Genomic DNA, 25,852 nt, shown 5'->3' with positions numbered 1-25,852 from the left:
AGTAGATTGTCAAGTCAAGGGGTTATAAGATACAGAATCAATTCTTAAATATATTTTAAAAACATTAATCTGTCCTCATTGGTGCAGAGAAACAACCAGGTCCATCAGTTGTGTGTATGTTCAAATTGTTGTAAGAAGATAATCTAAAGCCATTTACCCTCTTTTCATAAACATGCAGTCTTGCTTTCTTCTTAGATTCTCAAGTGTGTGGTGAACATAGCTGCCTTTGAGGCAACTTAACCTGGGTTTGAGTACAGGCTGGTGTATGCAGCAACATCTGTACATCTCTCAAACACCTGGAACTGGTTTCACATCATTTGACACTGTATTCACATCAAAATATCTGTGACTGGAATTCCAATGAACACAATGCTCATGATCACTAACATGGCTGATCCATGCAGACTCACTGTTAGAAATTAATTTTGGTCAAGAGGATGAATGTTAACTAAGGGAGATGCTTTTCTTCAATTATTTAGATAGCTAAAACAGAAAATGGATGGATGGATGGATATATATATATATATATATATATATATATATATATATATATATATATATATATATATATATATTACATACAAATCTTACACAACTTTCTAGGTTTTGCTACTTTTCCTCCTCCCTAAATGAATACATAACTTAGTTGCAAAATGTGACTACTAACTAAATGTTCCTTTTAGTCAACAAAATGGTCCTACCTTTACATCGAAACTCCCAAGTTTAGAGTGCTTAATGTTTAACCACATGTGATCATCAAAATGAGCACAAACCAGTCAGTAGAAGTAAGAATGGGTTATAACGATGTTTGTCATATGTACATAAACTAGAATTCAAGCTACACATAGAGACCCTTTTCATGAAGTGCATTCATCACACAAAGACATCAGATGTGACAACAGATCAAATATTTAGATATTGTTGTGAAGAACCTTTTTTTAATTGATTAGTGTTTTGTTTCGATTGATTAATCAGTTTATGAAATGTCAAAAAGTAGGTTGATTATAAGTTCCCAGAGCTCATGGTGATGTTTTAAAATTGTTTATCTTGTCTGACCAACAGTCCATAAACACACACATATTCACTATCCATTACATGTCAGAGAAAAGCAGCAAATCATTAGCCAACAGGTGAGGTTTTTCCTGATGTCAATGTCAGTCAGTAAGTCCAACATTTTTTACAGACTAAAATATCTTAACATATATTAGATAGACTTTTACAGAGATTCACATCAATTGTAACGGCTGCCTTTTCATCTAGTTTGGTTCATGAACAATTCCCATCAGCCTCAGCTGGCCTTTGTGTCTAACTGATGTTAGCTGCTGACACGATAAACATTGTCATTGTTCACATGTTCACATGCTGCAATGAGCATTTACAGTAGCTTTAAGCACTGCTGTGCCTAAACCACCTCCGTGAGCTGCTAACATTGCTGCTAACTAACTTTGATCACACATGCTAACCAACTTTGTTCATACATTACTTACATGGTTAATCAATTACCAAAGCTGTCACTGTTACATTATTATACATGTCAGTTCACCCATTGATGTCATTAAATTAACTCCATAATCTGAAGGCTGTCAATATGGTTTTACATCCAATATCTACATGTCAAATATATGAATCACATATTTGTATTTAGGTAGGGTTTATGTCACATTTGTTCTCGGTATATGGAACATCTCATGTGATCCAATCCATCCATAGAGGTATTTAAATTGTGACATGGTTAAAGTAAGAAACAACTTGCAGTATCACTGGATGCAGGTAAGAAACCGAAATCCACCATGCAAGTACTCTGACAAAGACAAATGAGTGGTCCAGTTTGCTGTGTAAGACCAAGCTTACATGCACATATTGATTATTCAATACATAATGTGGATGGGGGAGAGGTGTTACTCAATGAAGATGTCTTCAGTGGGACAGGAGTAGCCAATGTTCTCCTTGTAATACTGCTGGAATGCCCTCCTGTGGGACAACAGAGAAGAGAATAAAACAAAATGAGATGATAGCACATCTGTTACGTTGTAACATCCAACACTCTCACTGGGTACAGAGCAAGATATCTTGACAACTACTGGCCTGACTGACATTATAGATAATCTTAAAATAAATAATATAATGATAGATAGAATAATACACGGGTGAAAAAGTCACGAAGAAAAGACTGTTGTTACCTCAACCTAACATTTGTTTTTAACACAATTACGTCCCAAAAGACAAGTCGTTTCAAACCGTCTCCAGCAGCGTGGTGTCATTGTTTGCTTTCCTCCCCACAGTATCTTTAAATAAAAGGAGCAATAGCTCGATATAAAGACATTTGACTAATAAAAAATCTACTTATTATGCAGACATTTTAAAACCATTATATTACATGCTCATGGTTATTGATGCATTGAGCTGTAAGCAGCCCTTCAATGCTGCACCTGGTCAAGATGGATTAAAATACTTTTTATACTGTTATTGTATTTAATTTATACGCTTCCCTGTTAATAAGTTGATCACATGTTTTGTAGATATAATCTTAAGCAAAGTTTCAAGTAACTCTTGCTTTAAAAATATATAACCTATGGGAGTACATGAAGTATGGTGGAGCCAGTTCAGTATTTCCTGTGTAATGGAGTTGAAGGATAAAGTCACAAAAAAACAGTGATACTCAAATGAAGGTCAAGTATTTCATGTTACTTTCAGAGTACTTTCTACCACTGCCCTTGAGCAGATATGCATATCTAATAGCAGAGACTATGTATACAACAGAATAGAAAAGAATACAGCATATAGGTCTTACCCTACAGACTCGGCTAGAGGATGTAATGTTGTCTCTGACATCATCACATGACAGGCAAAGCGCTGTTGGTCAGGGTGTTTGGTGATGATACCAAAATACCTGCATTGAAATTATCAGCATTACTCAGTAAATGTACAGTTCAGAGGTGCATTTACAAATATTTGTTGAGGCAAACCTGCTCATGCAAGTGTAGAAATTGATTAGATCAAGTGGTCCGACTCACTTGCTGTGTTTTGGATGACAGCCACAGAACGAGATGTTCTTTAACTGGAAGAAGTGGAAACACTGGTCCCCCTGATAGCAACCACACACAGTGAGATGTACAACTTTGAATGTTTTAAGTCTGTTCTATCTGTAATATTTATCCAACTTCTCAGAGTAGACATCAATATTAATATCAATGTAGCTTGTAGGTACTGCTGATTGCCACTATACAGTGCTCACCTAACTGCAGCAAAGTAACGTATTGCCGACATCATAATTACATGCAGCAGGTGACTGGATTTAAAAAGGTTTGAAACTTAAGAAGGAAGGAATGGAGGTTGGTAGGTAGATATGTAGTGCACGTACCCTACGTGCAGAGTGGCACTGGTCTTGCAAACTGATCTTCACTCCCTTTACACTAACCTCCAGCACACAGGCTGAAGGACGCTGACCCGCTAACCGCCTGTTACACGCCACCTGTAAACATAAATAATCCATAAATCAGTCAATAAACAAAACTGTGGAGCTTTAATCATGAGTAGCACCGTCTGGTTTCAACAAATATATTTCAGATGGGTCAGTTGCGTTAGGCCAGTCTTAGGGTCATTATCATCCATGATGTTTATGGTTATGACGGCTACACCCAAAGGCTCAAATACGGGGAAAGCTGTCAAAGTGTTCGCATGAAAAGTGTCAGAAATAAAGTTGTGACCTCCATCCAGTATGTGGCGTGTATGTATAATAAATAATAGGATACATATGTACATTTGGAAAAATACACATGTGATGAGGCCACTGGTTTTTCCTTTGGCCAAAAAAACTATCCTGAACCTAGTTCTCAGCCGTGTCAGCTGTCAGCTGTCAACTGTCAGCTACACAGCCACTGGAAGTTTGGATTGTTCCACTCTTTGCTGAATATTTCCAAGAAAATGTCCTTGTAACTGTTGAATATTAACAGAAGACATTAAGAGAACATTTTCTGCCCGATGTGAAGGTCGATGTGGATGATTATACAGTTACTTGATCATCTACAATTTTGGTTAAAATCTACGAAACTCAATTATTCAGAACTCCAACTTGTGTGCGCTCATTTCCCCACAAGAAATCACTAACATTATTTTACTATTTTTTTTTCACCTGCAGCAAAGTAAAAGTATAATGTAAAACACAAGGTGAAAGGAAATAAGGTGTCTCTTTACAAACTAAGCCTCGAGCATTAAAAGTGCTGTGAAGTTCTTAATAAGGATTTGTAGCCAGTGAAGGAACCCCAGTAATTACAGCTGCAACAGGCAATTCGTTCCATATAACACTGAATTTAAGACAGTTAAAGGGTCAGTTCGTCCAAATCTCAGACAGATTTGGTTTTATTTGTCTTGGCTTTAAGACGTCTACCTACACCCCCCTGCAATAAGTGGAGGCAGAGATGAATGAATGCCCAAGGTGGGCCAATGATACACGTATATATAGTTCTCGGCTACTTTCTCGGGTTGTATGATATTTTGCATTCAAATTACATTTCCTTTAGAAGGTATAGCTACGGATGGTGAATGAGAACACATGTCCTGTCAGGATTTACTTTTTTTTGTTTACTTTTCAAAATATTTTTTCTACCAAGAGACACTTACTTTGATATTTTAGAAACTTTATGATAAACTTTAAGGAGCCACGTTTCAGATTCGACTAGCTCTATGCTCAATGTGGAAGTATTACAGTATTATTGGAACAAAACACCTAAGCACCTGTAACAATGGAATTTGTCGTTGAAGTTGAAGAAATAGTCACACATGTGTATCAGTAAATGAGAAGTCACAGACGAATATTTTTAAAGTTTCAAACTTGTATATTATTTTTCTCCTACACAAACTCAACACCAGTTATAGCTTCTCAAATTGTTCATTGCATGTGCACAAATCCTTTCATATAAATCACAAATTCAGAAACTCACAAGCTCACATTTTTGCTATACTGTATACTGCAGTGATACAAAAAACATTGTGCCAAAAAATTAGAAATTTGAATCTGCCGCAACACGTCTCAAATGCTGCTCTTTCATGCCACATATCTCAGTGCCACATATCTCAGTCAGCTGAGCGCAGTGCCCCAAATGTTGTTTTTACTTGTCTCTAAACAGCAACAGGGACATTCACCAGCTAACTTACTGGTTCCCTACAATATGAATAAAGTATTGATCATATATGTTGTCTGTGCAGTAGGCTACTAGATGTGTTTTTGCGTTCTTTTAGAAGTTAAGTTAGACTCTGCCGTGTAAATGAGCTTTTATTAACGTTAGCTAGCTAGCTTTGTGTATGGTTTGAGGAGAATAACCTAGCATAACCTATACTTGTTAGTGTAATGTTACTGTGTGTGTGTGTGTGTGTGTGTGTGTGTGTGTGTGTGTGTGTGTGTGTGTGTGTGTGTGCATGTGCGTGTGTTAACTACAAATTCCACTGTCACAGGTGCTCAGGTGTTTTGCTCCAACAATACCTCCACAGTTATCACATTGTATGGCTAGGTTCTTGTTACGGTGGGTTTAGGCAGGACCCAAGTGCAGACATGGAGACAGCAGGGTAGGTGAAGGAATGGATTTCTATTGAATGAAAGCTGGCTGCGGGGAGCAGGGGACTGGATGAAACAGGTTTGAGTAGGGATACGTGGAAGGTTGACTGAACCTTTAAAGAGGATGGGAGTTTGAGCCAGGCAGAGGGATTGATGATCCCACTTCATAGGGTCCAATGAAGCGGGGGGCCAGCTTGCTGGATTCCACCTGAAGGGGTAAGTCACGTGAAGAAAGCCACACCTTTTGACAAGGGCGATAGGTTGGTGCAGGGTTTCGATGACGGTCAGCAAGGCGCCTGTTCCGTGCTACCGGAGGAGCGCAGACTGGACCTCCCTCCATATTTGCCGGCACCTACGGAGGTTGGCTTGAACAGAGGGTACCGCCACCTCCTCTTCTTGGACTGGAAACAGCGGTGGTTGGTACCCAAAGCAAGCCAGAACCGTTGTTTAATGAAGTGTGGTGGAACCCAGGATGGCAGGCAAGTTTGGAGGAATGCTCCCATTGTAAGACTTGTTACCTGACAGCATCAGGCACAAACAGAAAGTTGAGAGGACCGTTACCTGGGTCCGGATGGGAGCGCTGCGCCTCCCGGACGAGAGATTCAACTCCCTATGTAACTCTGGCCACCACACGAGAAGGGGAGAGAATTGATTCAGGCTCAAGGGTGGGTTTCTCTGTGGTGGACTGACACGAAAGGGCATCGGGTTTTGTGTTGCGTGAACCAGGGCGATAGGTGAGTGTAAAGTTGAACCTTCCCAGGGACAAAGTCCACCAAGCCTGGCAGGAGTTTAATCTTTTGGCAGAGCAGAGGTAAGAGAGGTTTTTGTGGTCAGTCCAAACTATGAATGATTGCTCCACTCCCTCCAACCAGGGCCTCCACTCCTCAAGAGCCAGGACCACAGCCAATAATTCCCGATTACCCAGATCGTAGTAGCGCTCTGCGGGTGAAAGGCACTGGGAAAAGAAGGTGCAGGGGTGCAGCTTTTGATCCTGGGGGGCCCGCTCTTTCTAGTGTGATGGAAGCCGTGCCCATGCCACACACTCACACACACACACACACACACTCAGGGGACACCAGGGACACAGCGAAAGTTCTGTTGTGCATTGTTCGTGTGTACCTTCTGCATCGCAGCACAAAGCATGTCGTTGCCTTTGTGGATTGGGACCTGAACTGAACCCAGGAATTGCACCAGGAACTGGTCTATCCAGCCATCTTTTTGGACTGTGAGAACAAAGGAGAAAAAAACTTTAATTATGAGATGTTGTTGATGGTAGTGCTATTCTATTTTTTCATTACAGTTTTTTGCAATGTACCTTGGTTAATATCTTTAGCCACTCTGACTGCATAGAAGGCAGGGAAGATGCCAGTAGCTCCAGTCCTCATGTTGTAACCCTGACACCACAGGTCCTCAGACTGGTTCAGCATTAACACTGGATCATCTGTTTCTAGGTACAGCTCATCTGCATGACGGGGGACAAACCTACAAAATGTACAGATTTCAGTCTCAAGGGTTTATTTGAACACGTCACAATTACTTTGTGTAGGTTCATGTTTTGACCTGTAGACAGCTCTGTGGCTCTGTTGTCTCTCTACTCCATCCAAAACACAGGAGAACACACCAAATGACCCAGCACCTGAATAATAGAGCATTTATGTTATACTCACAATTGTATCATATGATCCTCTAATGAAAAAAAGCAAGCGATCCAATTTTGACACTTAACTGAGGAATGGAGATCTCAAATCCCCACCACCATGAAAATGCTTAGACTTCCAATGTGGTGGAATTGGAAAATATATATATTTAAAGATAACAAGGTAAGTCACTTCTCATACCCCTTAAACTTTAAACCCTTCACACCCTCAAAGTCAATGTAAAATCTATTCATGAAGATTAAAATCCCAAGTAAAATGAATACCGACATAACCATCAATGCACACAGCTCAAAGGCACAAATAAACACAAAATTCGCCACATCAGGAGAATTAAAACACAAGTGAATAAAAGTATGTTTTGAGACTGGACTTAACATTCAATCGGGGTATATTCCCACTACTACGTTTCTTGTTTAAAAACATCAGTACATCCCCACTACTAGAAGACTGTGGTTCAGTGGTGAGCAGGGTCGTCCTTTAATCAGAGAATCGGCGGTTCGATCCCCGGCTCCGCTAGTCCATGTTGATGTGTCCTTGGGCAAGACACTGAACCACAAAATGCTCCTGTAGCTGTGCCTACAGTGTATGGATGTGTGTATAAAAGTTAGCTACTCCTGATGGGAAGGTGGCACCTTGCATGGTAGCTCCTCCATCAGTGTGTGAGTGTGTGAGTGTGTGAATGATGACATGTAGTGTTAAGGAGCTTTAAGTGGTCGGAAGACTAGAAAAGTAGTTACTTACTACAATGATGCTCATATGGACTTTTACATTTAATTTTTTTTATTTGTAATATTTAATTCTATAATACTATACTATTTTAATGTCTAAATGTTATTGTACTGTGCATGCACTAAATATTTAGAGAATATTATTATATTACAAAAATGAAGTGCTGTAATGACTACTGTGGTGGGAAAACAGGTTGAGGAACTTCTTACTTCTGGAAGCTCCTGGCCTTCCTCCATTTGACTCTTCTTCCTCTGAAGTTACCTTGGACTGCTTGCAGATCCTTGCCACAACTTCCCCCCTCCTTTTCACCTCTTCCTCCCTCCTCCTCTTCACATCCTCTTCCCTCCTCATCTTAGTCTCATCTTCCTTCTTTCTTCTGTTTTCCTCCTCTTTCCTTCTGTCTTGGAGCCAAAAACCGAGGAAAAGTTAAACTACTAGCAGCAATAATCATGCAGATTTGATTACAACTTCAGACAATCTTCTTCTTTCCTGAAGCTACACATGCCATGTCATCTAATGTGGTGCTCAACAAGGCTTATTATCATTGGGCCCTCTACTACTAAAGTAAACCATAAAGCCTCATTTGACAAATAAACAAAAAAGGGAAAGCACTAGCTTTCTAGCAAGTTAATGTTTTGTACTATCTGGACCTTGAGTCTGAAATAAACGTTTGATTAATTGATTGAGCTAGCTAGCTTTCTTGTTTTTCTTTCTTTTACATAAAGCTTATTCTATTATCATTATAATTTACTACAGAATATTCCTTGAAAAATGTTAATTGGTTTGAAATCCTCAACATTGCACCCCCTCTAGTGATGCTAAAGATGCATATCTTGAAGAATTATTATCCTTTCATTAGATCAACAGATTGAAATGAAGCAGACATTAGTGTAATGTTACAAAAATAACTTAAGGGAATGTCGACTGTATTTCATATTCATATGGGTCCTTCCTTGTCAATGCTATTGTTGTTGTGTACCATGAGAAATTAAGGTTTATCTCTTATTTTAAAAGGTACACTCCCAGACATCTATTGCACACTGAGTGTAAGAATAATGTGTTTTTTAATTATAGCCTCTTGTTATGGCCAATGGGGTCCTACATGAACACTCAATTTTGAGCCAAAGTTTTAACAGTTTTACTTAATAAAGACAGTATTTCATGTCAGTCACTAAGTCTGTCCCTCATTCATTGAAACTGAAACTGAATTCCAACTTTTGGATTCAGAGCTGAAAATGCTAAGAAGATTGACATTAAATATATTGTGTATATTCACGGTCCCTAGAGGACCATTCCTAATGTTTTGGGTAACCCCCACGACCAACCCTCTAACTCAACCATAATTAATCATTAATACTATAACAAGAATAATGTACAGCGAGAGGGTCATTATGAAAAGAAACCCGACAGGGTGAGCATGACTTGAATCACCCTGAAGGAGTTCATTTCTGTACATTACAGAGATACTACTAAAGAAATCAATAATTTGACACAAAATATTCAAAAGTTGATTTTATTGCTTTAGCTGTAATAAATAGTGTACGGCAACCCGTTCTGACACCCAAGGCGTCAAATGATGCAACTTGGTCAGTACTCAGTACTTAGCATTAGGTTTAAGGGAAGAGCAACTGGCATCGTATAACATGCAAGATGGTGCAGTGTGGGAGGGGATGGATGGGTCAAGAGACTCATAGAATTAGTTTTAGTTTCCACCAGGACAAATTGTAAACTTAGTTTGTGCACAAGATGTCTTTAACCTAACAGGCAGATTACTATGAATTTGCTGAGAACATTCATGCTCCCAAAGGGATAAACCCTTAAGCGTCATGACCTTTAATGAACTGTTTGGGACAAAAGAGCCATGTTAAAAAAAAGATTTTTTTACCTTGCTTCCTTGCATCCTCTCTCCTCTTCCTTTCCTCCTCATACTCTGGATCTTCCTCCTCATTAGCTGACTGATAGACCGTCTCTGCATCACTGTCATCATTGTGCTCATTGTAACTGTGCAAACAGTCCTTGAGGCTGACCAGCTCTAATTGAGCGTGTTCATCCACCACCAGAGTGTATTTAACCGAGTCATAGTTTAGCAGTGCCTTAGCTTCCCTCTTTGGTACAATCTGAGCAGCCGCACCATCTCCCTGAGTGTCAGAGTTGGTGCCATCCACCTCAGTGCTATAGTCACCTTTTCCTCCCCTTGCTTCCACCTCTGACTTGGTACAGTCCATCTCGGTTTTTTCTTTATATGTAAGGCAGGGGGATAGACCAATCTGGACGTTCACGCAGGGAGTAGGATCTCCCTCCCCCTCTTCTTCGCTGATGACGGGGTCGATTCGGTGGAATAGAGAAGGATGCAGAGGCCCTGGTGGGGGGCCTTCTGTGTCTGAGCTGAGGGACATTCTGTTTGACCCCCCCTCGCTGCTGGACTGGGAGAGGATAGAGGGGTTGTCCTGGGTCCTGTCATGGTTTTGGCCTTAAAACACACAATGTGTTAGATATATCATAGTGGTTAAGTATAGTGGTATAAGTAGCAACTGTTTGCAAATGTGGACACCATTATTTATGAACCACTGCACATAATATTACATACCTTAAACTTCTTAACATATATTATTAAATAGATTAGATATACCTTCACTTTAAACGTCACGTCAAAAGCAAACTAGTACTAGCCTTTTGAGCAGAAAGAAGCCAGCACTACTCTTCTTTATTAATGAATATAAACGTTTCAGCACCCACCACCCTGTGCTAAAGATGGGTTCATTACCTTGGTCTTGGGTCTTGTCCTCGGTTCTTGGTGCTACAGGCGTGCGTGGGACCACCATGGCGGAAGGATAAACTTGCTGGTTGGACAGTATGTTATTGGGCTTCAATACCCCTCTTTTGTTAACCTCTTTAACACCTACTTTTCCTTTCCCATCAGCCCCACGGCTTTTCAGTCCATTTGTTTCTCTTGGTTTCTGATGTCCATTTCTCTCTTTCTCTTTCCCCCTAGACTGCTCACACAGTCTTCCTCCTCTTCTATCATCCTTCCCTGCTGTCACTCCATCCTTTCCTCTGATGTCTCCCAGGCTCCTCTCTCTCATTGCTGGGGCTCCTCTTCCTACTTTCTTTTGACTCCTTGGTGTGCTGGAGGACTGTGTGTGTGTGGCCCCTGACACCTGCCTTTCCCGCAGGCGAGCTCGCGTGTCTACAGTGTATGCAGCAGCCTGAGAGTTAGCTCTGCTGTTTGCTCCCTTGGCTGTGGGTGGTTTAGGGGCCGGACGGCGCGTGGTGTGCTGAACTTTGTCCTCTGCTTTTGGTTGGATATTTGGTGGTGTTAGATCCCCTTAAGACACACACAGAAAAAACTAAAGTATCAGATTATGTACTAGGCAATTAGTTGTACACAGAGGGATTATCAAAGTAGCATACAGTAGGCAGTTTATCCTGGATAAATAAGAATTACAGGAACTGAGAAAAAATGCACATGATTCATTTGAAATATATTTAGGACCTTTTCCCTTCATTCTTGAGGATAGATAGATAGATAGATAGATAGATAGATAGATAGATAGATAGATAGATAGATAGATAGATAGATGTCCAGCCCTCCACTCTCTTTCTACTGCTGTAGAACCACATTTTGGCCTCTCCTACCATCAGGTTGAGCAGCTGCCACTTCGCGGCATCAGTGTTTTTATAGCAGACTGACAAAATGAAGGTAATCTGAGACCAAACCGTCTAAAAACAATCGGCAGAGCATTCAAAAGGTAACAGAGTCTTTTACATTGATGAATTGGCAATCACTGGAAACAGAGGGGTTACTCACAGAAATAAAAGTGTTGATTTAAAAAAAGAAAAAGAATCTTCCACTGTAAATCACCAGTCCTCTTATTAATGGAGGGTTAATCCTTACGATGTGTACAGGTCCACAAGCTTACAGTACGTTCTTCTTAATAACGGTTTTGAGACCCCATCCAGTTCTGGAAGAAAACCCAGCTCTGGAAAAGGATCAGTCGCATCATGAGTTTCCTCTCCCTGCCGTATTCATGCAGCATCTTAACCTCCTCCTCTGTCAGTCTGTCAGCCCACCTGCTAAAGATATACCCGCTCTGCCAAAAGGAGTTCAGTCCAAGAAAAAAGGCCATCGTTGGTGCGTCCATCAGTCCGGGACCTGCTTCATCCACCACTGTCTTCAGGGTAATAATTCCAGAGGTGTACACTGTGCTGCTGAGACCTGGTGGTGTGTTGTCCATCCTGGCTCCGTTAACCAGAGGTTCTTGTAGTCGCCATTGCAGTGAGCAAGCAAGCAGGTTCCAGTCTCCTCCATTTAAAAAAGTTCCATACCTTAAAAGGTGCCTAATAAAAAGGAGGTAATCCACACAGTTTTAAAAGATTAAAATCCATAAAAAATATTGCAGTGTCTAGTCCCAGACCAGCTGCCTTTCTTTACAGTTGTTCACGTCTCTCCAAACCATATCTGTTGGACCTGTGAGATAGCTCTGGACAAACTGGAATCTGAAAGTTGCCACACCGCTTGCTATATGTACCAGACACTGCACCCCCTCCCACCCCTCTTTTTTGGTAAGGACCCAATGCAGCATGTCCCGGAAGAAATCCTCTAGGATTGCCGACAACCATTGTGTTAGCGCTTTAGGTGGTTCCATGCAGGCCAGGCTGTGCCAAAGAGCAGAAGCCACCAGATTATGAAGTGCTCGGCCTCTATAGGACATCCGTGGCTTCAGCCATTTATCTTTCTTTGGCTTTAAATTCATTTGATGAAATGAGATTACAGTAAAAATTGCTGTTGAATCTGCTTACGGCTGTTTAAAAGAAGAACAATGCTGTTGTAGTGCATTATAGTGTGCACCTTGTTAACAAATAATTAAAAACAACACATAAACCTATAGTTGTTCATCTATATTTTGTTTACGGAAAATATCTAATTCTGCAATAGTTTTACTGTATTTGAAATTAGAATCCATATTGACATTGTTATTTCAACTTTGATTTGGGTTGTTTGTTTTTCTGTGTAATTTAGTAGTTATTCCTGTATGTAGTACCATACCTGTAATATGTGGGGAGGAGGCACAGGAGTCCTTCCAGCTGTCCTTCTTGCCTAAAGAGTTGTTGTTGATGGAGTCCTGGATAGAGTTAGTGAAACAGAGTAGCACACACACACACACACACACACACACAGTTTGCTTACAGTTTAGCCTGAGGTGTTAAAGCATACATCTCGATTATAGATATAAAAAGTTATCTACATGGAAGAGCAGGGATCTGCTGGATAACTAAGATTCCTCCAGAAAAATCTGTAACACTTTATAATAACTACATGCTATTTAGCATTTGTTAAGTATAAACACTTAATTCATCATTTATAAAGCATTGTTTCAACATTAACACTCATTAGTATGCAATTCATAAACACAGTTATAAATCTTATATTCTTGATTAATAAGCTCGTTAATCAGGTCGTTAGTTAAGTATTTGTGTGGCAACAGTCTCTTCACCATTTATCATTTTCTGATGCCCAGAAATAGCTGTGACACGGTAACAATGCATTTGAAAGATGTTAATTTACCTGTTACTATCACCTTAAAGCCATAAAAACATGTTTTTATCCCAAACGTCTCATGACAGTTGAGTTCCCTTCCACTTTCAGCAGGGCATACACTGAATTCATGAAAAGGATTGCCTTTTTATTGTCTGATTTTGCATCTGCAAAATCTCCACAAATAAGATTTAAGAATTATGTTTCATTTTCAAAGCACTGTTAAAGTTGTATGTCTTATAATAAGCCAGCAATATCAAATATATGTAATGTTTTAGTACACATATACCAATGTATCAGAACTAGTATTAATAGTATGAGTTAAATGATTTAACATATAACCTGTATGACTCACTATAGTTTAATAATACTTTCCTTGGGAACGAGTTGTCATGACATAGCTGGGTTTTTCAGTTGGATATTTGTTTTTATCTAGCAAACTCACTCAACAGTTTGATCCTTTTAGAACTCACAATTCGATTAAGTTGTGGTATCTTTATCCTATACTTATCTTTTACCCAGTTTGGGAAAAGCCCTTTATGTGGAATCTGTCCAGCAATACTGTTACCACGCCTACTGTGTCCGGCTGTTTATCCCTGCATTGGTCCCTGGCTATTCTGTCTCTAAAGATGTGGCACAAAGTTTAAATGAATGCAAGAATCAAAACAGCACCGATTCAGTTAGGCCGCCGTAGTTTAAAATTCATAAACATTTCCATCAGGTTATTAATGTTACTAAAGCTAAATTAGGCACGGGTATGCCAAACCTATTTTAAGTCAAGCCAATCTAGCAAGTGATAAACTGAGAAACCGTTTGAAGCAGCGTATTGGTGATACCTCTGACCACGGCTTGAGTACCGCACTCTGAAACTTCGAGGCAAATCGGATTTGGCAGTCACACTTCTCCTTGCAGAGTTGTGTTGGAACCAAAATACAATATTCATCTCAACGTTTTTACGGACACAGCGACACTCTACAACCAAACTCAAGCTAAAGTCATGGCGTCACTGAGGAAAGCGGGTTAGGAAAGCAGTAACACACTATGTGTTCTCCATTGCCACAGAGACTGTGTAGTTTTACCTTTTATTCGAAAAGAGTTATTTTTGTACCAAAGCTATTATGCTTATTGTCTATAACAGGGGGATTTGTTTGAAGATAAGTGTATATTATTTATTTGTGAATAAGGGCAGCTTGTTATGTCACATTATTCAGAACATGCTGAATGTGTGCTGTGTTTTTACTATGAGGGTCCTGCTACAAACACACTTTTTTTTCCTGTTGGATCTCTTTGCAATGCTGGGAAATGTAACCCTCCAGTTGACACAGCTCTTCTATTTGTTACTAATATTTAATTCATAAAAGATAATGGAAGTCAATGTATCAGTTTTGTAATCATGAATCATTACAAATATGCAGTATTTTAAAAATAACAAATAGTCACATAAAACATGCAGCAAATGGTAGCCCCAATGAACTACGTCTTTGTTTTAATTTGTTCTCCTTTTGTGTTCATTACTTGAGCACATATGATACACTCATCAACAATGGCGAAGGAAGTGAGGAGATTAGATGAAATGCAGCCAATCTTGAGTCAATCACCACCAACAGCATCTTCCGACCACCCAGCCAGACCAGCTGGACCAAACTCGACCGAAAAGTGAGGGAGGAGAGCCGAGATGGAAGCTAAGCTAGCCCAGCTAGGACTTAAGGCTATTCCACTACTCAGTTTGCTCATGGTTAATCGGTTGCAGAAAGAAAATTCAAAAATGAGACTTAAGGCTAACCACAGGAACAGGCGATAGGTGACTGACCACATCTGGCTCCATCGTGGATTAATGCAGAAAATAAGCGTGGGAGACACAAGTTTATGATGATGATGATACAAGTTTTGATCAGCAAGTTTTGATCAGCAAGATAATCTTCACAAATGAACACCACTTTTATGATATTTGAAGGGTGAATTCAATCAGCAGAAATAAAGAGCTGAAGTTGAACAAACTACACAGTGGTCCCTCACAAACTCTTTCTCATCCAAGGGGGATTAGTTTGGGTTCTGTTGTCTCATTTGCCCAATTGCTAGCAACCGCCTTATTTAAGACACCTTAAAGCTTTGACATTTACAACAGGGGTATTTACTGAAGTATCTTATATCATAAAACAAACCTCTGATGTTTATCATAACCAAAGACCTTATTTCAGACAACTAACCACAAATAAAACATTGACTTTGAGATGAGGGAACCAGAAGTGCAAAATTGCTAACTAATTCCTCATTCCTGCAGCAATATTACCTAACCCCAATCAGAGCAATTGTAAGCAAGTGTAGGAAAGCACATTGCCAGATAGATTCACACATTTTTGTTATGTACTGATGTCCTAATTTAAAGTCCACAGTAAATAAAAAAAGATTATTATGCTGCACTGGTTATGGAAAATGAGTTGACGATAGACGTGACTGGACGTGTCTTAGCCCTTGTCTCTTAGCCTTGCCCACTTTTTCACATGTTCAAGAAATATTTTTAAATGTCCATGCTAGAGGCAATTCAGTCAAAACTCTACAATTTAAGTAGAGCAAAAAGACTAAATTCACTTTCCAAGTTCTTTTTAACTGCGAGACTCATCCTAAACATTGTTTTGCTTTCTTTTTCTGCAATGTATTGTGCTATACTGGGTTGTTCAATGACAATAAGGGTCAATCGGCGGTAACAAGTGGAGCAACTTCACTGCTGCAGGATGACTTAAAAGATGTCACATGCCATCAAACCGTCAATCTTCTCAACAGGGCCTGTGTCCCCTTCCTGCCACCACATCGACCCGATGACTGTGCCATCGATCTTCTCCCTGGAACTTTGCCCTTGAAAGGATGCCTGTTATCCCTCTCAGCCCGAAAGAGTAGAAATGCAGAAATACATCGATTCATCTCTTGCTTATGATATTATTCATCCTTCCACCACTACGACTACCAAGGCCTTAATGACGTCACAGTAAAAAACTGATTTCCCCCTCCCTGCCTGTGAGTTACTGTAAGATGCTAAGATCTTTATCAAGTAAGAGTTAAGGAATGCTTATAACTTGGAGCAGATAAGGAAGTGGGCCAAGTGGAAGACTGCCTTTAACACCCCCAGTGAACACTACCAATTTTTGTTCATGATAATTGTTTTCACCAAAGCTCCAGCTGTGTTTCAGCCTCTGGTTAATGATGTTCTCCGTGACATGCTGAACAAATTCGTCTTAATTGTCATCTTTTCCTCATCTTTTCCTCGGATGAGGAGACCCACGTTCAGTTTTTTTGTCAGGTCCTTCAAGGCCTCCTGGAAAACCAACTCTTTGTTAAGTCTGAGAAGTGTAATTTCCACACCTCCACGGTCACATTTCTTGGTTTCATCATTCGCCCCGAAATTAGATGGACCTCTCTCAAGCCAGTGCTGTTTGAGCTTATTGGCCCACGCCAACTAATCGTAAGATAGTTCAACGTTTCCTAGGTTTTACTAACTTTTACAGACGTTTTATTAACTCTGTTCTGCCTGTTTGATCTCAAGTCCTCCCACCAGTTCTCCCACCAGTATTCTGCCCTCTTCCTGTATGGTGGAGGTCCCATAGAGCATTGAGGAAACGTCCGGCAAGCTCGAGGTAACACTCGGATGCAGGAGAACCTGTCAGCTCAACCGGTTGTTTGTCCCTGTCTCTCTCCACTCACAGGTTTTACATTGGGCTCACACATCTTGCCCCTCCTGTCATTTAGGGGTACAGAGGACCAGCTTCATCTATGGAGAAGGAGGTTTAGGAATATGTGGCCGCTTGCCCTGTGTGCCCGGAACAAGGTCTCCCAACGCCAAACTCCTGGTCTTCTACACCCAGTTCCTGTTCCTCACCGCCCCTGAAATCTCCTTAGACTTTGATTCTACAAGATGGTTAATTTTATTCCATTGCTCAACTGCCTCCCGCCAAGGAGATGACGGAGGCTATCTTGTGCCATGTGTTTCGCATTACATGAATTCCTCAGGGATGTGGTGTTAGACAGAGGTGCCCAGTTTCTTTCCCAGTTTTGGAAGGAATTCTGTTCTCTAGTCGGCGCCACAGTCAGCCTCTCCTCTGGGTACCACCCTCAATCCATTGGTCAAACTGAGCATCTCAACCAGAAGCTGGAAACCTGCCAGCACAGACTCATCTTCTAGAGTAAGAGTATCTTCTCTGCCTCCTGGAGTAAGGCTCTGCCTCTGGTCCCTCACCCCTTCAGTATGCCTATACCAGGCACTGCTGTTTCCTGACCTGGAGGTTGGAGGTTGGCCTGGCCTCTGTTCAGGGCCTCAATCGTACAAGAGGATGGCGGCCCGCTGACGGGTTCCTTCCCCCATCCCACCTTCCATGTGGCTTGTGTTAAACCAGTTGAGAGTCCTCTGGTTCATGCATAACTATCCAAGTAAAAGTCTATTTAGGATTTACCAAATGAATTGAATCAACCCTAAACTCAAACTTTGTTAAAATCACCAAGGTTCAAATTTGAATAATGGGTGCTGTTCTAAACTGAATTGTTCTAAATCATACACAGCAGCTAGTCCAGAGGTTCATGTGTGTGAAATTAATCTCAAACCCCCAAGAAAAAACAAAACAAGCAAACAAAGAATGTGTCTGTCTGCTAACAGAAATGTGTAAGCTGTCAAGCTAACTCAAAAAATAATTTTCTTTCAGTGTAATTAAAAGGAACTAACCTAGCCTTAGAGCTAAAACAAGCTACCATAGGACTGAAGTACTGGTCATAAGTAGCATCATGCTATGATAACATGCCATGTTTCCTCTTCTTCTTGCAAAGTCTGTGAAGTTAATAAAATGTTTGATAACGTGAAATTGACTTGTAATTTCAACAGTTATAGATGAAATACAGGACCCTTGGTCCCAATAGCCAGTTTCCAATTTAGATCTGGTTTCCTGCATTTACTAGGGTCTGAGGCAAGTAATCTCTTATCACTAGAGAAAATGACAAACTTCAGGTACTTGGAAATATTGAAAGCTAAACATAGCTAGATTTTGATAAGGAATTGTATACTGGATCTGAAACCCAACACTGGGCTACCATCTTGTATAATAAATTAAATCGGACCAAATCTAACCACCTATATCGTATTTCCATTGCATTATCATTTGGGCCTTGATAGGCAGAAACGGTGATTTCACGTCATGTTTCAATGAAAATAAGGAACTCCTTTCTACATTAAGTCATTTGGATGTTGATGTTAACCCCAGGTGTTGAAATGACTCTCCTCTGATCTGTACTGACACACTAAATCGGATGCAACTAAATTAAAGGGATACACACGCATACTACTGCTGAGTAAGTGCTAGTCACCACTGCTGGTCCCTACAGAGACCACTCATTAATGCACACTGCCTGAGGAGCCATGGCTTTATTTTACAGTATACTTCACAATCATCTAGAATATATCTAGCAATATTCTTTTTTTGGCTTTGTATTATCCTCTTCTTCTGTTCTCTTACTACATACTGCTACAACTGACCCATTTTACATATACTTGTTATATACAGTATTTTAAAAGATGGCAGAGCAGATGGGATTCTCTTGTTTTAACAGCGCAATCAGGGTCAGTCCCCACAACAAGGAATATGTTCTTTCAAAGTGTCCTTGAGGGTCCGCTGTAAAACTACATGGTATAGATTGACCAATAAATATTAATATTCTAAATATTTTATCGGTATTTGCTGAGAACAGAGCCACCAAAACACAAACCTAATTAATGAAACACAGCAACATACAGCTACAGCTGAATCATTTGAACAACCATCCCACTGCCAGCATACACACAAACACACGCAACAGCATACACAAACTGTCTCATTCTGAAGACAGGATCCTCCCAGGAAGCACGCACGCACACACGAATGCACGCACACACACACGCATGCACGCACGCACACACACACACACACACATGCACGCACAAACACACGCGCACACACACTACACACAAGATAACCCATGATAATACACATACTCACATATTCACACTGTAACCAATCTGCCCAGCTCATTTTAAAAAAACAACGGATCCTCCCAGCCTCCCTACCTGGGTGCCAGCTTGTGGCAGCTGTGGGAACAGAGCCAGGGTGGTTGGTCTCTTGGGTCGATATTTGTCCATGACAGCGCAGGTTGATCCCTCTCTGACAGGCGACAGCTTCCTATCTCCCTCCTCCTCTTCCTTCTCCTCCTCTTCTCCTCTTTTATTAAACCAGCGTTGGCACTCCTCACCTTGAACAAGGCCATCCACCTCTACCTCCCTCTCTTCCTCTTCTTCCTCCGCGTTCTCCTCAGCATCGATCAGAACTTAGCTCAGCCTCTAAACCCACCCCCTCCACTCCCTTTTTGCCTGATCATTGGCTGGCCACAGTGTCACATCATCATCATCACCACCACCATCATCTTCCGGCATGAACAGAGTAGAACAGGGAGGAGAGGTAGAGAAACAGACAGAGGAAGGAAGAGAGAGAGAAAAAAGGGATGTGGTTAGTGTTGCATAGCGATGGGATGAGCAAGGACCGGCAGAGAGAGGAAGGCAGGATGAAAGAGAGAGAGCGATGCAGAGAGGGAGAGAGAAGGGGAGGAGGCAGTCAGAGCCAACCAATCAGAGTAAGGCATAACATCATCAGCTCATCTGCCTGTTGTGTTTTCTGTGAGTTAAGGTTAATACACAGTGAGTCTGTGTCTGTGTGTGTGACCCAGTCCAATAAGATTATACTGTAATAGTGATCCCATGGCAAGACAATGGAGACAGACAAGCCAAGTCATTCAATAGCAGGCAGCAAACCAGTCATTTAACCATGTCATTCAAGAAGCGGACAGTCAGTCAATCACTCTTTCAGTCCACCAGACCATCAATAAACCAGTCGTTTGGTCATTCAGTCAGCCAGCAGCTAACAAACAAGTCAGTAATTCAGTCAGTCAACAAACCCCATTGGTCAGTCAGCCAGCCAGCAAACTACTCAAGCAAAAGATCACCAGTGAACCACAAACTAGTCTGCTATTAACATGTCAGCCAATCAGTGAGTAAGTCAATCTGCCAGCAATTTAACAAACCAGTCAGTAATTTTACAAACAAAAACAAAAAACAATTACTCACTAAAACAGACAATGAAACCGCTAGCCAACTAGTAATCCAGCAGGCAGGTGGCGGTAATGCACCAATAAGATGGATGTCAACCGCCATTAAACCACAAGAAGAAGAAGAAGACGAAGAAGAAGAAGAAGCAGCAGCAGCAGGCAAAACAGTCTTACGGTCACTTCCTGTAAAATCAAAAATCACATTTAAAATTCTTCTCCTTACCTACATATTACATATAGTTACATACACATATGAAATTTGTTCTCTGCATTTAACCCATCCTTAAGAGCAGAGGGCTGCTGTGAAGCGCCCGGGGAGCAACTGGGGGTTCAGTGTCTTGCTCAAGGACACTTGCAACTATGGGGAGAGCGGGAATCGAACCGGGTACCTTGTAGAGAAATTAGTCCCAGCTCGGATACGAACCAGGGTCTCCTGGTTCCAAAGTGTAGTCATAGACCACAGGGCTAGAGACCCAGTTTAAGGAGCTTATTGTACTATATTGCCCCACTAGAGAGCTGCGCTCACTAAATGCGGGGCTACTTGTGGTTCCTAGAGTCCTAAAAAGTAGGATGGGAGCCAGAGCCTTCAGTTATCAAGCTCCTCTTTTATGGAACCAGCTTCCACTTTCAGTCCGGGTGGCAGACACAGTCACCTCATTCAAGAATAGACTTAAGACTTTCCTCTTTAATAGTGCTTATAGTTATGGCTGGCTCAGGTTTGCCCTGGTCCAGCCCCTTGATATGCTGCTATCGGCCTATAGGCTGCTGGGCGACTTTTTAGGATACACTGAGCTCCTCTCTCCTCTTCTCTCTCTCCTTATGACAAATGTACGTCTCTTCATTGCACATTACTAACTCTACTTCTTCCCCGGAGTCTTTGTGCTTTCTCGCCTCTCAGGTTTCCATGGAGTATCCAATGGATACTCCATGTAGGTTAGCAATGGCAACATGGTTTAATTTTATATATTTTTTATTTTATAATAAAGTTTGGTAGGTGGAGAGACTGCCTAGTTAATTGAAAGAGGCTGTGATTATACCAATCAGGAAACCAGGCAAGGACTCATCAAACCCAACAAATTATGGACCCATAGCACTAACATCTCATGTTGGTAAATTTATGGATAACAGACAGATTAACTTTTTATATGGAGACCAGGGGATTGATAACAGCTCATCAAAGTGGATTTCGGAAAGGTAGAGGAACTATGGACCCAATTATTTATTTAGAGACAGAAATTTTATTTAGAGACAGAAATTTAAAAAAAGCCCAGGTGTGTTTTGATGTAGTAGCATATGATATGGAAGAAGGGGTTGTTAAATATGATGGGAATAGGGGGCAGAGTATACAATTGGATTAAAGACTTTTTACGTGACTGAGTTATCCAAGTCAGAATCGGGAGAGCACTATCAAGAAGATACCCGGTGGAGAATGGTACCCCTCAGGGTAGTGTAATTAGTCCAATACTGTTCTCCATCATGATAAATGATGTGTTCCTTCGAGTTCAGGGGGATATTGGACGATCCCTATTTGCTGATGATGGAGCATTGTGGAAGAGGGGGAAGAACACAGACCATATTAAAGGGAAGGTACAAGAGGCTGTGAATGAAGTAGAAAGATGGTCTTATGCATGGGGATTTAAGTTTTCGGTGGGGAAAACTAAAACAATCTGGTTTACTAGAACGAGAGGCCATGACCCTGCTGATGCGCCCCGCTCCCCCTCCTCTCTACCTCCTTCTGTTTCATGGATTGTGGAGGTCCATTCGTACATTGTCATATTCATTGAATGTGTTGTAACTCAGTAACGTTGTTCATATGTACACATGACATCTATTGCTTCTGTCCATCCGGGGAGAGGGATCCTCCTCCTCCTTTTTTCCCCATGAAAAGTTTTTTGCTATTATTTGGGAGTTTTTCCTGATCCGATGTGAGGTCCTGGGACAGGGATGTCGTATGTATACAGATTGTAAAGCCCTCTGAGGCAAATTCATGATTTGTGATATTGGGCTATAAAAAATAAACTGAATTAAATTGAATTGAAAGGGTTAGATAACTCTGGTCACACCCCAATACAGTAGGTGGCAGTAATGCACCTTTTGTTGAATACCATTCGCCATAAAGCCTAAAAAGAAGAAGAGAAGAAGCATCCCCTTGACTGAGTGGGATAAACAGTGTGTGAGACGTGGAGAGAGAGCCAACAGTCGGAGGTTCAGAGAAGTTACTTCACATGTCGTTCTCCAAAAAGTTTAATAATGTGGACAGCTTAACCAGAGCCTTAAACCAAGAATGGACAGACTCTTATATGTTCATTCATAACATGGGCAGTTCAAAACCAGCATGTCTCATATGTTAAAAGCAGCAATATGAAGCTCCACTGAGACAAAGCACAACTCTTTAGACCAAATGTACCCACTCACATCCGAAATGAAGGCACAGGAAATAAAACTAAGCGCCCAATATGATCAGAATCCTAATACATTAATTCACTGTCCAAAACTGATGTTAACAAAAAGGATAATCGAGCTGAAACAAGTGGTTTTAATAACCACAGATAAAAGTCCCTGTGCACACTTTTTCTCTTGCATATGTTTGACCCATCATGTTTTGTTAGATTGTAAAATGTATGGATGTTTTCTGTGCAAAAAAAGTGTGTTTGCATATCACTTTGTTCCAGAAAGAAAATCATCTGCAGAAATAATTTACATAATACCAATAGATATAATATATTTCCCTTCAAAATAGATTTTTGAATGCAACTGTACTCAATAAAATACTATATATATATATATATTCAAGATATATTCAAACTTTTAAAAACTCTTATTACAACAAATAAATGATTTATAAAAAGGGTCAGAAATCACCTTTTTTCGACAGAGGTTTCAGGAAGGATTAGTGCATTTCTTTGTGTGTTTTTGTATAGCTGCAGATTTGGTGCTAAAGTGAGGATATATATTCTGCAGCAAGATGGTGTATGTCAGATGGAGTCAACATGAACTACAGTGTGTGTGTTCATGGTCATGAAGGAACATGTGTTGCTTATTGATATGTTTGTAATGGAGCTCAGGCTTCAGGTGCACTGACAGTACCCGTCAGTAGGATCAATTAATTGTTGGTACGGGTCTTATCATATAGGATATGTTAACAATAAGACTAATGGAGAGTATTGGCAGCCTTATCATTTCAAGCACAAAACAAAGATATATAAGAGCCAGGCAGAAGAGCAGAGACCTATACTGTCTAAATAGGCAACTGTTCATGTAATATCTATTTTTGTGCCGTATTCAAGCCACTATTTATAAGTGTTCTTTTTCACCAAAGCAAAGACGCTCACTTTAGTCCAGTGTTTGCTCTTTAACAAGGAGGTCAATCAGCCACACAACAGGTGTCCTTCTCCATCAGCTGTTACCACTAAGTAATCAGCTCCCACAGCATTCAGTCATTTAAAGGGAGCTCCTGTAGGTTAACACAATAGAGAAGGTTCTGTTGAAATTGGCACAGCTGTTAGCAGGTATGAGAAGGCTTTGATTATAAATGATGGTTGTTGCTCTTATTACTAGTGTAACCTCATTGTTAGCTAGGAATTTAAACTTTATTCTCATCCTTTGAAGGTACTCTTGGGACGCTTACAAATCCTTAGCCCAGTCTTCAATTTATTAACTTGTGATAGAATGAGGTAAGTTAATTACTTTTAAAATCTAAAATTGCTACTGTAAACTTCCGAATTAAAAATCATGTCTATTCTTTTGTAGGGTGTTATGGATGTCCTATCTGCTGATTGGGTGCATTACATGTTTTCCGATGGGGAAAGGTAAGACTACACTGGATGATTTAAATAAATATTGGAATGGCCTTAATATAAGCTGATGACTAAAGTAAAGTTTGTCTCACCACAGAACATGGTGCTGATCTTCACTTCATGCCGTGGCCTCTTTCTTCTGGGACTTGGTTCAGTGGAATGGGTGTGAGTTCTGACCCTGGCAGCAGCTCCCCTCTACCAAGTCTACCCAACCCAAGCTCTAACAAAGCTACTGGACTTCATGCTCCTCAAGATGGCTTTTTCCAGGTTGGACCTGGCAGTTTCAGCAGCAAAATGGCTCCGGGTGATTCTTTTGGCAGTGGCTCTACTAGTTTTGGAGAGGGACACAACAACAGTCCTGAGGTTCCTGCATACCAGGTTGCTTATGCAGGGTATAGTGTGCCAGATGGCAGCCTGGATATTGCTTATGATAACTGGAGTTCTGAACCGGCTGACGGCTACGATGCTGTTGAAAAGATCCCTGAGCCAGTTTTCAGTGATGTGTCTGCTCTGGAGCCAGTCTACTCTCTTAGCTCTCGTTCAAGCTACCAGAGGGGAAGAGCAGTATTTGCTCAAACCCGCTACGCCCCAGGAAAGCCTGTTCGCCCACACATGCCAGTACCCAGACTCTTCAGCAAAACTTCTAAGCAAAGTGGTCCTGCTAAAGCTCCAACCATAGCTGCCTTCTAAAGTCCTCCGTGGTAAGATGCAGCATGCCTATGATCAATACTAGGCGTTTGACTCATGTCTGCTTTTGCAGGTCTTTTGTTCTGGTGACTTACTACTGATTCTGTTAAAGCCTGATGCCAATAAAATGTTGCTTCAAAGTGGCTTTTTATTATTATTATTATTATTATTATTATTATTATATGAACTCTCACATTGTGAAATGAATGTAACCATGGTACAAACTGTAGAGCAACGGTTCTCAGGACCCAGTGGACGTGTTAACTGCTAGCTCTTAACGGTGCAAACTAAGCTGTAGCTTTCATTACAGACTTTACATTAGCTTTATTATGTTAGTCTATGGTACACTTAATCTATAAATGGTATGAAATTGATTATTTGTCTTTCATTGGAGTTATAACTGTATTTCAAAATTGCGTTTCTGATATACAGCAGGGGGCACTCTACTACAACCAGATGGTTCCTCAAGTGCTGTTGGACACTAATGCTCTCATAGCATGCAAGACAAATGTGTTTTTTCAATAACATGGATAAATATTGTAGCGTGATGATGGGGCTTTAATTCCATTGTCTCGCTGACCGTGGGGAAAAACAAATGCCCTCATTAAGTATAAGAGACACAAACTGGATAGGTGTTGACTTTGATTTAGCTTCATAACATTTTTTAATGGGTTTATGCAACCCTGCTGATTCACTGTGTGTATATAGGCCTACTCTGGGGACTGGACACATCTGAATTGTTCGCTATAATGTAATTAAAATCAGAACTGTAAAAGCTTTCCAG

At 40.7% G+C, this 25,852-nt stretch overlaps 2 protein-coding genes across 3 annotated transcripts; one reads left to right on the top strand and one right to left on the bottom strand.

Annotated features, from left to right (window-relative positions):
* Positions 1-1,025: 1,025 nt before the first annotated feature.
* On the bottom strand, positions 1,026-20,008 carry LOC117731704 (C-Jun-amino-terminal kinase-interacting protein 1-like). 2 transcript variants are annotated; one of them, XM_034534025.1, is made up of 12 exons: positions 19,554-20,008; positions 12,986-13,061; positions 10,703-11,263; positions 9,824-10,408; positions 8,148-8,339; positions 7,112-7,187; positions 6,867-7,033; positions 6,671-6,774; positions 3,362-3,472; positions 3,015-3,085; positions 2,792-2,890; positions 1,026-1,971 (listed from the first exon to the last, which is right to left on the bottom strand). In XM_034534025.1, exons 1-12 carry the CDS (start codon positions 19,623-19,625, stop codon positions 1,899-1,901), a joined length of 2,187 nt encoding a protein of 728 aa, XP_034389916.1. In that variant the 5' UTR covers positions 19,626-20,008; the 3' UTR covers positions 1,026-1,898. The 2 variants fall into 2 exon arrangements, with proteins under 2 accessions (XP_034389916.1, XP_034389917.1); XM_034534026.1 differs by having other exon boundaries at positions 10,121-10,408; positions 19,554-20,001.
* A 3,994-nt stretch (positions 20,009-24,002) lies between these two features.
* LOC117731745 lies at positions 24,003-25,168 on the top strand. Its single transcript, XM_034534088.1, has 4 exons — positions 24,003-24,093; positions 24,194-24,258; positions 24,335-24,393; positions 24,479-25,168. Exons 2-4 carry the CDS (start codon positions 24,254-24,256, stop codon positions 25,069-25,071), a joined length of 657 nt encoding a protein of 218 aa, XP_034389979.1. The 5' UTR covers positions 24,003-24,093; positions 24,194-24,253; the 3' UTR covers positions 25,072-25,168.
* The last annotated feature ends 684 nt before the right edge of the window (positions 25,169-25,852 follow it).

The sequence above is a fragment of the Cyclopterus lumpus genome, chromosome 6, assembly GCF_009769545.1.
Source record: "Cyclopterus lumpus isolate fCycLum1 chromosome 6, fCycLum1.pri, whole genome shotgun sequence".
Taxonomy (NCBI): domain Eukaryota; kingdom Metazoa; phylum Chordata; class Actinopteri; order Perciformes; family Cyclopteridae; genus Cyclopterus; species Cyclopterus lumpus.
The sequence above is the reverse complement of the archived record's forward strand: the minus strand, read 5'-3'. Positions and strand labels throughout refer to the sequence as shown.